Genomic DNA, 14,077 nt, shown 5'->3' on the forward strand with positions numbered 1-14,077 from the left:
GGATCTCGATATAGGTTCCCTTATCTCGATCCAATCCCATCCAACCACTCTCAATCCCATTTGATCCTATCTGAACGTGGCCCATCGCCAGTGTAGCCTATGGCATTCATCGGTCTGATCTTGGCTCACAGTCCAACCAAGTCACAACAGGAACATTCCCAGTCAATCAATGGAGGATCGGATGCCGTACTGGATACCAACAGTGAATGCATACATCGCATCCTAGCGGCCGTAACACAGACCTCCCGGCCACCAACAACTTTCTATAGCGCAACAGGCACCAATAATTAAAATGTTCAGCCTGGAGGAATTGACCATTGGGTTTTGCATTTCATCAAAGACGCCATCGCGCACTGATAAATATATAATTCACGACAAGCAAACGTAAATTCGGTATCTTTGCAGTCCATAAACAGGAAGACCTACGCTGGTGGATTACCGAAGTCTGGATGCTTTCCGAATCGATCAATCCCTCAATGACAAACGCCAACATTGTGCCAAATGACGCCAAAGAAGTATGAACACATTGAGACAAATTGCATCGCATCTTTGCTCAATGTCAGCCTGGGCGGATTGAACAGGGTCTCGTGGTAGGGCAACATACCAAATATTTGCAAAATCATCCTACTCGCCGGAATGGCTCCAAATGCTTGTCCTGCGCCTCGGTGCATTGCCGATGGAAGGCGATAGGGAGAATCTTCTCCCGTGTAGGAGACTCGGCTCCGGTGACGCTGGCTCTGATGAATTTGTCTCTGATGGGCTCGGTTGTGCCGACTCATTCTCTTCTGCTTCTTCTTGTTCCTCTCCGGACACAATCTCGCTGAGTCTGCGTATCATCGACTTCTTGGGGCTTGAATCTCCCACAGCAGATCTCCATTTACTGGAGACAAAATCGCTCAGTCCGCGGACTTTCGTCCTCACATCTAGACCGAAGTGCCCGTTCTGGAACGAGACCCCAGTGACTGGGAACGATAGAGGTGTAAAACTAGTCATTTGGTTGACTGAGTTGAACTAATACAACGAAGCGTCTGATATGTGAAAAGTGTGAAAGATTTCACTCTATAGGATGGTGAATTCCATTTCATCCAGAAAATCTTCGTCAGTCACCGTGTACATATATACTGCCCACCAGCCTGGATTAAGCATAAGTCTGTGACCAGAATTCCCAGACTCTGGGTTCGCATGTCTATTACTCCGACATGTGAAATGTATGCCTTACGTCTTATTATATTCCCTGTCGTTGGTGGCGCGCAATATAGCATCTATGTCATAGTCCTTCAGTGCACAAACTTCACGTAGAATTCAACCATATCATGCCTTTATGGTCCAATTGCACAACTTTACTAGACATTTGAGGTCTCGCACTGTCTTGAACTTTGCCTTGAAGACGAACGATGAGTACTCCAAGGTTAGATTCTTCCCTGTAACCATTACATTCCGTGGCTACCTTCACGGTCCTTGCCTACAACGTCGCTGTTAAGCTTTGCTTGAGAACATTAAGAGATGCAGAGAAATGAATATAACATTTTTCATTGCGTCCTCACGACAGAAAAACGGCCAAGGAAACGAGTTGACTTACGACAATGACGTTCGATTGTGGATCTGCGAATACATGATACTCCGAGTACAGTGCCCAGCTGGGCTTGGCCTGGAGTGTTTTTGCCACATTATCCCTATTCGTCACCCCACAACACATGCGCATGAATAAATACAAAAGAGACTACATGTGAGGCTCGAGCATAGAGTGCTTGTCGCTCAAATGTCAAGTGCAGTCAAAGATCTAGTGTTTTGATGATGCGTGAACGGTCACGAAGCACTTGGTCGTTGTGAACGGACATAGGGGACATGGGGGCATATACTAGCAGTCAAAGGCTCCGTATCAAAGAATTTCCAAGCACCTTCGCCCCAAACACTGCCCCTATAACCTCAGAAGTATTGGGCAACAAGACCTATCCAAGTGGGTTTGAGATACGCCCTCCCATTTCAAATGGCTACACAGTGTTTTATCTTGGACGCGTGCTCATGGGCGATTCGATATTATGCTCAGAAAAATCTTTTAAGTCGAAGGCTTCAATCGTGAATGAATGTGCTTGAATACCCCATACGTGATCGCTCTTCGAGCTTCACACTATGGGAAGATCAATAAGTCCGGAACGCAGTCCGAACTCAGCTCACATGCAGCAAGGCAATATCTGCAAGGTGGTCAATTAAAGCTATGTAATCTTTCATGGTGTTGGTATATGGCTTACGGGAGCCAGTCCAGGCATATTCGCTGCCATTCATGCGAATATTGCTGCTCAGTTCTTTCTCATATGATGATGAGCTGTACATTTTCAGTGCCACAGACTTCGCTCTTTTTTTGAGCACGAAAGATCTGTCCGCATGACATTCAAATATACGAAAGAGGAATTTATCATGGGTGCATTGACAAAAATGCCAGTGAACGTCGCCCGGGTGGCGACAATGGTAACGTGATTCGAAAGCCGATAGTCAATTACTCCGAACGCATGCAGCTAATGACAAACGCCACTCGCTTTCCGATCGCCACAAGAGCCTGAGCATCTCTTCCCAGAAATTACACATTGTAAAAAAGAGCCAAAGAAGTATATGTGACTCGTGTAGTAGTATGAAACAGGGCGAAAGGATGCCTCACACAATTCACAAGTAAAGCGGATCAGCGCACCACCAAAGGCGGCGCTCGAAGGTCCTGGTGGAAGCAGATTAAACGCTGATATCTCGCCAATCAGCTGCAATGAGTCCTGCATCACGATCAAGGCACGTAACTTCCATCAAAACCTGGCTCATGAGTATCTGCGAGTTCAGAGTTTGAAGCATCACCAACAGGCAATCCACTGCAATACAGAAGATGTGAATGTATCACACGAAACGACGCGAGAATGTCCTTGTCGAAGAAAAAAAAATAGAAAGAAAGGCTTCATTGCAGCCTTCTAGAAGCTCGGAGCATACATAGTGTCCGCGATACCCAGGATGTCTTCGACGGAACCAAGACTGTGATTCGGAAAGAGGTATACCGTGCCTTAGACGTAACTTTTGTTCAACTGAGATTGAGGTCGGAACTCATTGACCAGGCCACCAACTTTCATTGTCCTTCGAGTATCTCCACTCTGCCAGAGCTGATAGAAATTTATCGCCGACTCGAGACTCGTTGGTCCGGGAAGTGATACACTAAGCTCAGGCCAGTTGACGACACTGTCAAATCTCAAGCTACCGGTACTACTGTAATTATCTGGAGTGGTATTTACAAGCCGCGTCGTGTTCCTTGTCGCCGAAAATCACGTCTGAGGATTCACCGTTGCGTTCTCGATGTGTGGTGCTTGTGAATTAAATCTGGCTTCTGGTACGTTGAGCTTCCTTCTTACGACTCCAGATTCTGTCGGTCCTGTGCTGTACTGACAGGTAAGACGCTTGAATGGTACCACCCGCACCGCTGACACCATCTGCCTCATAGTGAGGTTCCAAGTATTCGGCAAGTGATGCATACTTGGAAATCTTCCCGTCCCATATAATCGTGGACTGGTAGATGAACTAAGTGAGGATGGCACACAATTCGTCTGCAGACGTCTTATTGTAAAGCACGTCATGAGGTGAAGTTATCGTTGAGATGAGGCGTGCAGTCGATCGTAGACAGACATTGGTCAGGATAATCAGTGAAAAACAATTGCTCAGAAACCAGAGCAGAGCAAATGGGGGGAAAATAGGGAGAACCAAGCGCTTCGTGAGGAACCGCGCGAGAGAGATTGCTATGCCTTGGATTTCCTGTCTTGGCTGCCGTGGCACGCTTGGGGCTTATCGAGGCGACGTTGCCGATAACTGCATCTCTCGACTCCAGACCTAGAGATGGCTATAATTGGCCGACCCAGCATTCCACGTTGGCCCACCCAACGATTTCAATCCGCCCGCCTAGTGTAGGATTAAGCCCGCTGCCCCCTTGCATTGCAACTTCGCAATCATCCCACTCCTTCAGAGTTAGTAGACCCACCCCTGAATTGGGGTTGACCTATAAACCAATTGCAATTGCAACGTAATCATGAACCAACACCTTTGCACCCCAGTAGCACCATCTTCTGATCATGAATATTCCTGGCTTCTCTGACTTGTGCGGTCGGTCGCTGCGGCGTCTGAAGATGGAGGTTCTCGTCGCCGTTGGCGCCTGGGCACTCTCTTCTGTTTGTGGGACTCTGTCTCACGACAGCAGGATGAGCAGTCTGCTGTGCCCTCAAGGGCTTCCTTACTACGATCTATCACCGTTGGAACCCTTGCTCTCGGCTACTGCAAGCGTAATTTATCCAAATGAGACAACAGCTTTCGACCTGGCGACAGCTCGGTGGTCGTCATATGAGACTCCGACCATCAGCGTTGTTGTAGTTCCCGGCACTGAGAGCGACGTTGCGGAGATCGTATGTATATCTAAATTGTCTTTGTTAGTCCCGATGGGGCACATATCTTACTTTTTTCCAGGTGAAATTCGCCACTGAGTGCAATATACCGTTCCTTGCCGTCAATGGCGGCCACGGGGCCATCAGCACAGTTGGAAGGATGGAGAGCGGAATTGCGATCTGGATGCACCAGCTCCAGACCGTCGAGATCGCCGAGGATGGAAAAACGGCTACCCTCGGCGGCGGTGCACTGTCCACAAACGTCACGCAAGCTCTTTGGGCCGCAGGAAAACAGACAGGTCAGTAAATGATATGAACACAGAAAAAGGATCGTCCTTGACCAGACACAGTGACTGGAGCATGCGAGTGCACAAGCATCCTCGGGCCAGGACTGGGAGGAGGCCATGGGTGGCTTCAAGGGCGCCATGGCCTCGTTTCAGATCAGTTCGTTTCGATGAACATCGTTCTGGCAGACGGCACCTTGCAAACCATCGACAACACATCTGATCTCTGGTGGGCTATGCAAGGAGCTGGCCACAACTTCGGCATCGTAACTTCAGTCACAGTGAAGATTTACGATATCGACTACCCCACCTGGGCCTACAAATCCTATATCTTCACTGGTGACAAGTTCAGTGATGTCTACAACAACGTCAATGAATATATCTCCAAGAATGGGACTCAGCCGGTGGACATCGCCAATTATGCGTTCTTATATAATGATCCCACCACGAGTGACAAGGTCAGTAGATGGATGCCGGCAGATCCGAACACTCCATGCTAACACAGGCTAAGCCTCTTCTCATGTTCTATATCCTTCAGGAGGGAGTCACAACTGTGAGCTCAGAATATACAGCCCCTTTCGATGTACTTGGGCCCACGACTACCGACGCCGCCTCAGGTAGCTACACCGAAATCCCCATTTGGACCGCTATGAGCTTGGACGACATCGTGTGTCAGGATGCGGGTACTGCTGGGCTGAGGTTCCCAATTGATCTGCTAGTCTATAACGTGACTGCGCTACAGAATGCCTATGATCTGTTCGCGGCCGCCACCCAGGAAACACCTGCGCTCAACGGATCTATCTTCTTATTCGAAGGATATTCTCTCCAAGGCGTACAGTCTGTGCCTCACGAGTCGACGGCAGTCAGCTACCGAGGTGATCGCCTGCTGGTGGCGCCTGTCTTGGTTTTTGAGCCTGATGGAGGGGCCCTTGACGCCAAGGCGATTTCGGTTGGCGAGGATATACGTAACGCTATCCGTGAAGGCACCGGCCGAGACGAGTTCCACGCGTACGTCAACTATGCCTTTGGAACGGAGACCAACCAGGAAATGTATGGGTATGAGCAGTGGCGGCAGGACAAGCTGTCGGCACTCAAGGAAAAGTATGATCCGAACCGGAGGTTCAACTTCTACGCACCTATAGCTTAGGCATCGGAACGCTTCTTCGCTTAACACTGCTCTCCGTTTAGCTGAGACAGGCATGTTACTATGGCCCCTTCAACCTTTCCCATTTTCAATCTCACATCATGCATATCCGACCTGGTGCTATCCACACAAAATTACTTCAAAGACTCGCAGCGTCAGAGCATGCCAGTTCTCGTTTCCCAGTTCGCTGATTCTCACATTCTGCCAGCACTGCAAGCCGCTCCTATCAAATATGTGAAATGAGCATTCGGGCTGTACCTTGACACCTTAATAAATGCCACTGCAGGGAGTTCAGGCGAGTGGACATGGAAGCTTCGTATATGCAGGGTCAAAGGCACTCACATGCTGCTTGTGGATCAACACCATGCCCTTTGGAGGATCGCTCCGAGGGTGGTTAGGATTGATACCCACTCACGTTATCGACTTGCGCTGGATTTACCCCTCTCGGGGATCCACCTCGACCTGTTCAAATAGCCAATGAAGCTGAGAGTCTAGGGAGTGTTGGTCCTGCAACTCCCATTCGAGACGGCTGTGCCTCCATCCTGCATATTCCTCACAGGGGAGAAGGTTTAGACCAGCATCCCCTAAGAGATTGTCCCTCAGATGGAACACGTCCTATCCTGTCTGCAGTAGAGTATCAGTCAAAGTTTGATCAGCTCAAAAACAATTCTGATTTTGGTCTTGCACTACCTTCATTCCTGTGCCCATCTCAAAAATCTGCATTGACCAGTTTCAACGGCGGATGAGTTTGGAAAAGGTCACGGTAGGGGTGGTAAGGGTCTCTCCGAGATGAGTGTGTTCACCCCATATGCCCCTCACCGGTCAGGCCTTTGTAGGCATGTTGGGAGAATTTTCCTTGTACGGAACAGTCCTTCCAAGTTCCGGCCCGTTGACCCTTGCCCTGTACAAGCAAAAGATGTGACACTTCACCATGGGCTGAATGGTCGGCACGATTATTCTTGGCTACCGTTATTCCCTTGGCAGAAGTCCCTGCATTTCATTTACCGGTCCCGAGATCACAAAAACGTCCCGTGTCCGCTGCTTCGTGAGCATGTCCTTGGAGGGTTTCTTTCCTGGCCCGAACATTTGCGTGCGAGTTGCAAGCTGCACAGCACATACGTGTCCGGACACGCACCAATTCAACACTCGAACAGAATGGCAGGACGTCGTTCAGAATTATTTGACCAAGAATCAAATGTAGGGAAGTGCACGACTCGTTTGGACCTTGCATAATGTGATGTGTATGAAATCCGAGTCCCCGGGCTCACTAAAGCTGCTCCACCATAACCGACCGGGTGTCCTGAGTATGTTGTGTAGGGCTCGGCTGAAACTAAGAAAGGACATAGGGCCCGAAGATACCTCGCTGAAGTCGTAATTTGTCATTTCATCCAAGACATAATTAAGTTAACATCTACTTAACGCATTTTTACGATTCATGACATGCATTGATCACTGAATCCCTATATGCGACAGTAACAACCTGGACAGAACAGTCACATTTGCAATGTAATGAACCTGCTCCCGACCCTGCAGACCGGCAACCTCCTCGACCAAAATTAAGGTTCGCTAGGTAGGCAGGGGCAACATGGGGGTGGCAGGAGTGAAGATTGCATACAGACCTGGGATGTCTTGGGATGTCTTGGTTGGTCCTGTATGAAAAAAGCGGGCAAATAATTTGATGTTCAAAAAGGGGTTTGAAATAATTAGGAATCTAGATTTTATTCACCAATTTAATAAAAAAAAAAAAAAATAACACCAAAGAAGACTAATTGCGAATAGGGATTATAATTTTTATTCACGTTTTCCTGAAAGAAAGAATTCTTCCAACTTTTATACAAGAATTCGAACGATTTCTGAGTAATATAATTAATATATTATTTTATTTATATAAATTTGAGAAAATTTGTTTATTCGGGCTTGAAGTGAATTGTTGATCTTGCTAAATGACGGCTTAAATAGGTAATCGCTATAACGGGGGATGCCTCACAGTACTTAATGTATCAACTATCAGACACCCTCGTGGGCCCCAGCGCGGGCCTGTGCTAGAAATATGTGATTGGCCCCAAGAGAAAGCGTCTATTTCGCAGTCGGGGCCCCCGTGAGCCTTACAGCAAACCTCGACTCTCACAGTCTTCGGATACATTCCCGTTGCCAAACTCAAATCTATGAGTCGACGAGATGGCAGTCAGCAGTCTCGCGGGTTCTCTGTCTCAGAACACCGTCGGGACGGCAACTGTTGTCATTGAGAGCATTCTTTTGGCTTTAAACTTTTTGTCCGTTGGACTACGACTATGGAGCAGACAAATACTCCATATGCGATTGGAAGTGAACGATTATCTAATTCTGCTTGCTGTGGTATGTTTTTAACTCCTCGGAACTCTATTCTTGCCTTGGCTTCTGATACGAAGGGATCGGCAGATTTTAATGACTTCCCGCTATGGTGTTGAAATGACCACAGTGATCAAATGTGGCCAGGGACTTCACCAGGCGGATGTGGAGGCAACCGCAGGACCAGAGATGATCACACTCTTTCGAAAGGTGAGTTCTACCAATAGCGATGAAACCATCATGGCTACTCCGCGATCATCAACATCCCTCAGACTGACAAGATATTAGCTTGCGTATGTCCTCGACCTCCATTGGTTGACCCTTGTCACCTTGATCAAACTCTCTATATTACATTTCTACACCGCCGTCTTCCGCAAGCCTCTCTTTGCAAAAATAGTATATGGGGTTATGGGCATCGTGGTTGCCTACTGGATTGGAACATTCTGGGCTGATGCGTTCCTCTGCGATCCACCAAGAAAAGCTGTAAGTGAGAGTGCCGGGAAAACCTTTCTGCCCCGCTGTGCGAAGCTAATTGCCACCTGGAAGTGGGATATCACTACACCCGGTACATGCGGTAACGCAAACATGATGTACACGGCTATGGCGTCAGCCGATCTCATCATAGATATCATCGTGATTCTACTTCCGATGCCTATTCTATGGAGATTACAGCTCAGAACCTCAAGAAAGGTCCTCCTCACAGCTATTTTTGGACTAGGGCTCATGTATGGCAGTCTCCACGCGTGTCATAAGTACATCATAATGAAACTAACTGCTCAAAGCATCATCGCTATCACTTGTGTTCGGATCAAATACATGCTTGCCCTTGACGCGAACGACATCACATATTCATTCGCGCCATTAGCACTCATTGCGGCCATAGTCCCTCTACTGGGCATCATCAATGCGTGCTTGCCGACAATGCGGCCTGCCCTTGAGAAGCTCCTCGGAATCAAGTTGAGAATTGGGACCGGTGGGGGCAGTAGCGGACGCCGACGCTGGTACAAGTACTATTCGCGAGACCATCGGCAACTTTCTGGGACTGAGGAAAACAACAATCAAAGAAGGGACTCAGAGACAGAGTTTCCACTCGTCACTATTGGAGGTACAGTCAATTTTCTCAACGCTCCGTCAATCTAATGCAAGAAATCTCGATACTGACTTTCGTGCAACCACACAGGCACAGTTTACCCGACAAAATCCAAAGCACGACAAGGTCGAATACAGGTTACAACGGACTGGGACGTCAGTTCGACTCACTCTGGGCGGGAGGGTGGCAATGATGCAAACCGGGACAACTAGATCATTATTGTAGCTGAAAAAGTGCAATCGGTCATACTTCCGTTGATTTTCATTCTTTCGTGGATCCACAACTAGCACATCGACGCGGAGCAAAGCCCACGGGCTTGGTCCTATAATTGACATCGATATCCATCTGCTCGTGATGCGGTTGTGTTGGCTAGAGCTTGTTTGACAGCTCCTCCACGCAAACACAAAATGAACATTCCAGCGATTCTTCGTAGCAACGGAGGATAGGACTGAGCATATCATCCCCTCCATCTATCTTTGCAGTCTGGCATTTGAAGCAGCTCCAGACGGAAATGCTGCCTCCCCTTGTCCATGGTAATATTTCACGTATATACCCACCATAGCTGTACCATCCATATGTTCCATCCGGGTTTGATTAACGCTATGTTCCGTCCGCTGACATCTGGAGATATCATCACCCAAGCTGAAGGCTCTAGTACAGTGCTTACGTTCTTGTGCATATCCAAGCCTTATGCACAGACGCAAGACCTTCAAGGAGTTGTTTGATAATCCTGAAGATCGTATTAGGCTCGAGATGTTCTTCGTACCGAGTATAATCAGTGTTGATAAACCACTCGACACTAGGGCCGAGCAGCTCCATGACTCGAAATTGATGACTGCCGTTGGGTCCTTCATGTACGAACGAGTCAAGCAAACGAACAACATGATTTATCGAGTTGTCTTTTGGCAATGCTTGCAGCATTTGTGGCTCCGAGACTGGTGTGTAGCATCGGCTGTTAGGATTTTCAGAGAAACCCATTGCTGTTGCCTGTAATTGCGCCCTGTGTGTATTCATTGGCAAGGGAGTAGACGGAGTTCCATGACCTACTCAGCATTTCTGGCGAGCCACACTGTTGAGAACCCTCCCCAGCCTAACTTATTGACTATTTTGTAACGTCCCTCTTTGAAGACATCGTCAAGGTGGACAGGGTGATACCCCCAGGGTTCATAGCGAGACAGCGGTTCCTCGTCCCAAAGCTCTTGAATCTGATACTGGTACATAAGAAAACCAATATCCATGGCTTTACTTAGCCTGCCTGAAAACAAGTTGATGTGGGTAAACCAACCAATTACAATTCGGGAAGTTGACCAGATCAAATGCAGTCTGCCAGTGATTTGGAATTTCGTACGGGGGGAAGTGAGTGTGTCAAGAAGTCTAATGTGTTGGAGCCCGGGACGAGGAGGCGTATTAAAGAAACAATTCAACCATTTCAGTGGGCCCGGTGCCGAAATGTAGGCGTCCAGTGGCTGTGCTATAATCGACAAGTAAGGAAAGGGGCATTTGTTGCGACAGCTTGAAGCATGCCCGATGGGCATCCAATTTAGTGAGAAGCATTGAGATACTACGTAGATGCGACGACAGAATTTTACAGAGTAAGATGTGAGCTACGCCGTTCGTTTTGGCTTATGAGTTGGGGTTCGGTAACGGAATCATATTTGCTGCGCTGTCTCTACGAGGATATCTAGGCCCTCGAACTCGATTCAATTCACATTTGGACAATACTTGCTCGATTATAAATTCACTCTCAAAGTATTCAGAAATATAATTCCAAAACACTCGTTTGCGGTCTGTAATTCGGCCCCAGTTTTCTTACCCTGCATGATTAGGCCGCCAGTCATTCTCCAAGAGTGAATGTTGAAGTTGACTGCGTAGAACATTCACGTAGAACGCACGGACTACCTATAGCGACGGCCTTGAATGACTTAATTTTCTAACGTCGTTTTTTGCAGCAGGAATCCGTTTATTGCACCGCTACTCCCAGAGTGTCTTTGAATTGTCCCGCAAAGCCTCAACGACTTGGTAATAAAAACAGAGTACCCAAACATGGAGACCAGCAACCAGGTCTCAAGCTGTTCTCTCCTGGGTCTCCCCAGAGAGATACGGGACACCATCTACGACTTTGTCATCTGCGACTTCCCTCTCCCTCGAAAGGTGGCCTGTTGGCCTTATCCAGACTATCTCTCTGATCCAATGCGAGAGCCATCGGTCTACGATACCACCAAGAACATCACTGACACATCCATCTTGCGAGCCTGCCGCCAGATGCGTTGTGAAGCCTACTTCGCTATGTTGAAGAAACACCAGCTCATTCGAATTATTGTTCGTAATGTCTTGTTTAGCCCTCATCTCATCGGGGCCGTGCTGCATATCGTTCCATTGAGTGATAAGGCTTTGAGTACATATCCTGGCTTTATTATAACGCACATCATCGTGGGGGAGCAGGAGCCAGAGACCGATACGACTACACAGCCTTGGACCTTCGCCCTGCCCTGGCGTGATGTGGGCTTGTTCTGCAGGGCAATTTCCAGCGGCCACGTCTTTAATCTAGACGCTAAATCCGAGATACGACACCAGATTATTTTGCATAATCCCTTTGCTACGACTTGCAGTCCCGGGCACATGAGTGTTCAGAATCAGACTAAGCTCCTCCAGCCATACCGGGACTCACTTCGCAGCGTCACATCTTTCAGCATCATCGGCAACGTGAACACCAACTTGGCCGACACAATCCAGGCAGAGATCCAAAAGTTGCCCGTCATCAATGTCGCCAAGATACTGGAGAAATTCACTCGGCTAGATACCAGCGGCACCCGTGAATTTCTAGGGAGACGCTTGGCCAAGTTCTCGAGGTCATGCTTGAAGGCTCTCGTCCAGATCAGCCAGCTAGTCAACACGGACGCGTGGCTTGAGCCCGGGCCAGGGGGTCGACCAAATCAGTACGTGCTGGCAGTCCGGGACATCTTCAACACCCTGTGCCGCGAGCATGGCGCAGCACAGTGGCAAGAGACTCAGGAGGATCACACGTGGCACCTTAGCCGCGCGGTCCAAGCTGCATCTTCGTTGCTCGCGGAGCGTGCTCCCTCCCCAGCGCAGAAGTCTGGCATTTACTACCTCAACGCAAGGGCTCATCGGTACTACTCGGGCTCTCCTGCTGCGGCTGAGGCGATGCTCCGGCTGTCGCTGGAAATGGTCTCTGGTGACACATTCGACGACTGGAAAGAGCAGTGTCTCGAGGAGGGGCAGGAGATTGCAAGGTGGCGAGACATCCGTAATGGTAAGTGCCCACGAGGGATCTTCAAGGAAAATTTTTAATGCTTTTCACAGGAACGACATGAGCTGTTGCTGCAGTAGATGTCTTGGGCTTGTTGCGTGGCGATGGTTGGCAGTACAAAGACATACGGATTCGTTGAATGTCTGGGTTTTAGGCGAAAATCGAGAAAGAAATGTTGTTCTGATAGTTGAGTAGGTGACTGAGTGAATGAGGTCGATTGAAGATGTCTTCTGTTTCGGTCTGGTGGATTGGGTGGATTGGCTCAGTTGCTTCGGAGTAGACATTTCGAAAGGCCCGTCGGGCAGCCTCGTCATAGGTGTAGTCAGTTGGTGAAGGCACAATTGGTTCTGCTTTTGGGCTTAGTAATTCCACCTCCCGCGAATCAAAGAAAATAGTAGATCATTGGGGTTCTTAGCCGCACCCGTTGGCCATTTTTACGGTGAGGGTCTCGCCTGTTCGGGTGAGATCAGGCCTGTCTCCATCGTCAGGCCTGACCTTGTCTATCTGAGGATTGAAACAATTTCAGCATGAATGGAAAGGCTGTCTCTTGTCACAAACGTTGAGAAAACAAATATCTGGGAGAATCTAGCTGGTTTCAATCTCAACCTGCATAAATGGCAGACTGCTTGGACTGAAGAGACCGTTTGCTTTGATAGTGCCGTCCACCTCAAGTCATGAGCCGCCCCTCCCTAGCCAGCATCCCCACCTAGGGTTAGGTGCTAGGTGCCCCAGCTCGTTTGGGAGATCGAAGAATGACCCACTCCATGCAGAGTACCCAGCCACATTTTTGCGGTTTTCATTGCTCCATAACCAGCACATTCACATCACTCTGTGCCAGGGTAATCCTCGCTTATCACCCATTTACCTCTTATTCAAGCTATCGACTTAATAAATGAGCACGAACTCAACGCCCGGCGATGACCAGGATTTAGGGAGGTCAAGCTCGGATGGGATCAAGCCAGGCCCGACGTCCAGTGGCAAGGTTAAGACTGAAGATGGGACAACAGAAATCACACCATCCAACGAAGGACTGTCTAAGGAGTCTTCAATGACACAGAACATATGGATTTTCATGTTCAGAGGGTTACCTTACGACACGTATAACAGACGACACGTTCTGATGTACCTCGACTCGCCTGACGAGGAGGACTTCCACATCACGGCCCACGCCCAACGGCCTACCGAAACGACGCCTTTCGAATTCGTCGAGATTGATGGAGAAGAGAATTATCCAATGCTTCCCGAGTTCCTCCACGGACGTATCGTTGGCAGGGTCCAGGTGGACATGTCTCACCGGCGAAAGGTCATCGATGTGATCGCCTCCACGCCTGTGGGCGGCGAGCCGGACTGGAACTGCCAGCACTTCGTCTATCATGCTCTGGAGAGACTTGCTGAGTGCGATGTCATTCCTTCTGGGGCCGTGAATGATGCCAAAGACTGGATGATGGATTGCTTGCTGGATGGAGCTGTTGAATAATGAAACGGGCGGCTTTCTCGTCGGCGGCATAGAGCTAACGAATGGAGAACTAGGTATCTCAGTATGTGTAAATCCTATTTACCGTC

General features: G+C 48.7%; 4 protein-coding genes across 4 annotated transcripts; 3 read left to right on the plus strand and 1 right to left on the minus strand.

The window, feature by feature from the left end:
- Window positions 1-624: 624 nt before the first annotated feature.
- J7T55_015290 (uncharacterized protein) lies at window positions 625-2,331 on the minus strand (the record flags this gene model as incomplete). The annotated part of the gene is made up of 4 exons (XM_053139512.1): window positions 625-1,011; window positions 1,580-1,648; window positions 2,176-2,192; window positions 2,250-2,331. 4 exons carry the CDS (start codon window positions 2,329-2,331, stop codon window positions 625-627), a joined length of 555 nt encoding a protein of 184 aa, XP_052997018.1.
- A 1,760-nt stretch (window positions 2,332-4,091) lies between these two features.
- Window positions 4,092-5,828, plus strand: J7T55_015291 (uncharacterized protein; the record flags this gene model as incomplete). Its single annotated transcript, XM_053139513.1, has 4 exons — window positions 4,092-4,418; window positions 4,480-4,696; window positions 4,748-5,139; window positions 5,193-5,828. The coding sequence occupies 4 exons, from the start codon at window positions 4,092-4,094 to the stop codon at window positions 5,826-5,828; spliced, it is 1,572 nt and encodes a 523-aa protein (XP_052997019.1).
- A 2,288-nt stretch (window positions 5,829-8,116) lies between these two features.
- Window positions 8,117-9,455, plus strand: J7T55_015292 (uncharacterized protein; the record flags this gene model as incomplete). The annotated part of the gene is made up of 5 exons (XM_053139514.1): window positions 8,117-8,180; window positions 8,284-8,363; window positions 8,442-8,636; window positions 8,700-9,258; window positions 9,334-9,455. The coding sequence occupies 5 exons, from the start codon at window positions 8,117-8,119 to the stop codon at window positions 9,453-9,455; spliced, it is 1,020 nt and encodes a 339-aa protein (XP_052997020.1).
- Window positions 9,456-11,286: 1,831 nt separating this feature from the next.
- J7T55_015293 (uncharacterized protein) lies at window positions 11,287-13,991 on the plus strand (the record flags this gene model as incomplete). Its single annotated transcript, XM_053139515.1, has 2 exons — window positions 11,287-12,517; window positions 13,447-13,991. 2 exons carry the CDS (start codon window positions 11,287-11,289, stop codon window positions 13,989-13,991), a joined length of 1,776 nt encoding a protein of 591 aa, XP_052997021.1.
- Between the last annotated feature and the right edge of the window lie 86 nt (window positions 13,992-14,077).

The sequence above is a fragment of the Diaporthe amygdali genome, assembly GCF_026229845.1.
Source record: "Diaporthe amygdali strain CAA958 chromosome Unknown NODE_5_length_1802954_cov_64_987939, whole genome shotgun sequence".
Classification (NCBI taxonomy): Eukaryota; Fungi; Ascomycota; class Sordariomycetes; order Diaporthales; family Diaporthaceae; genus Diaporthe; species Diaporthe amygdali.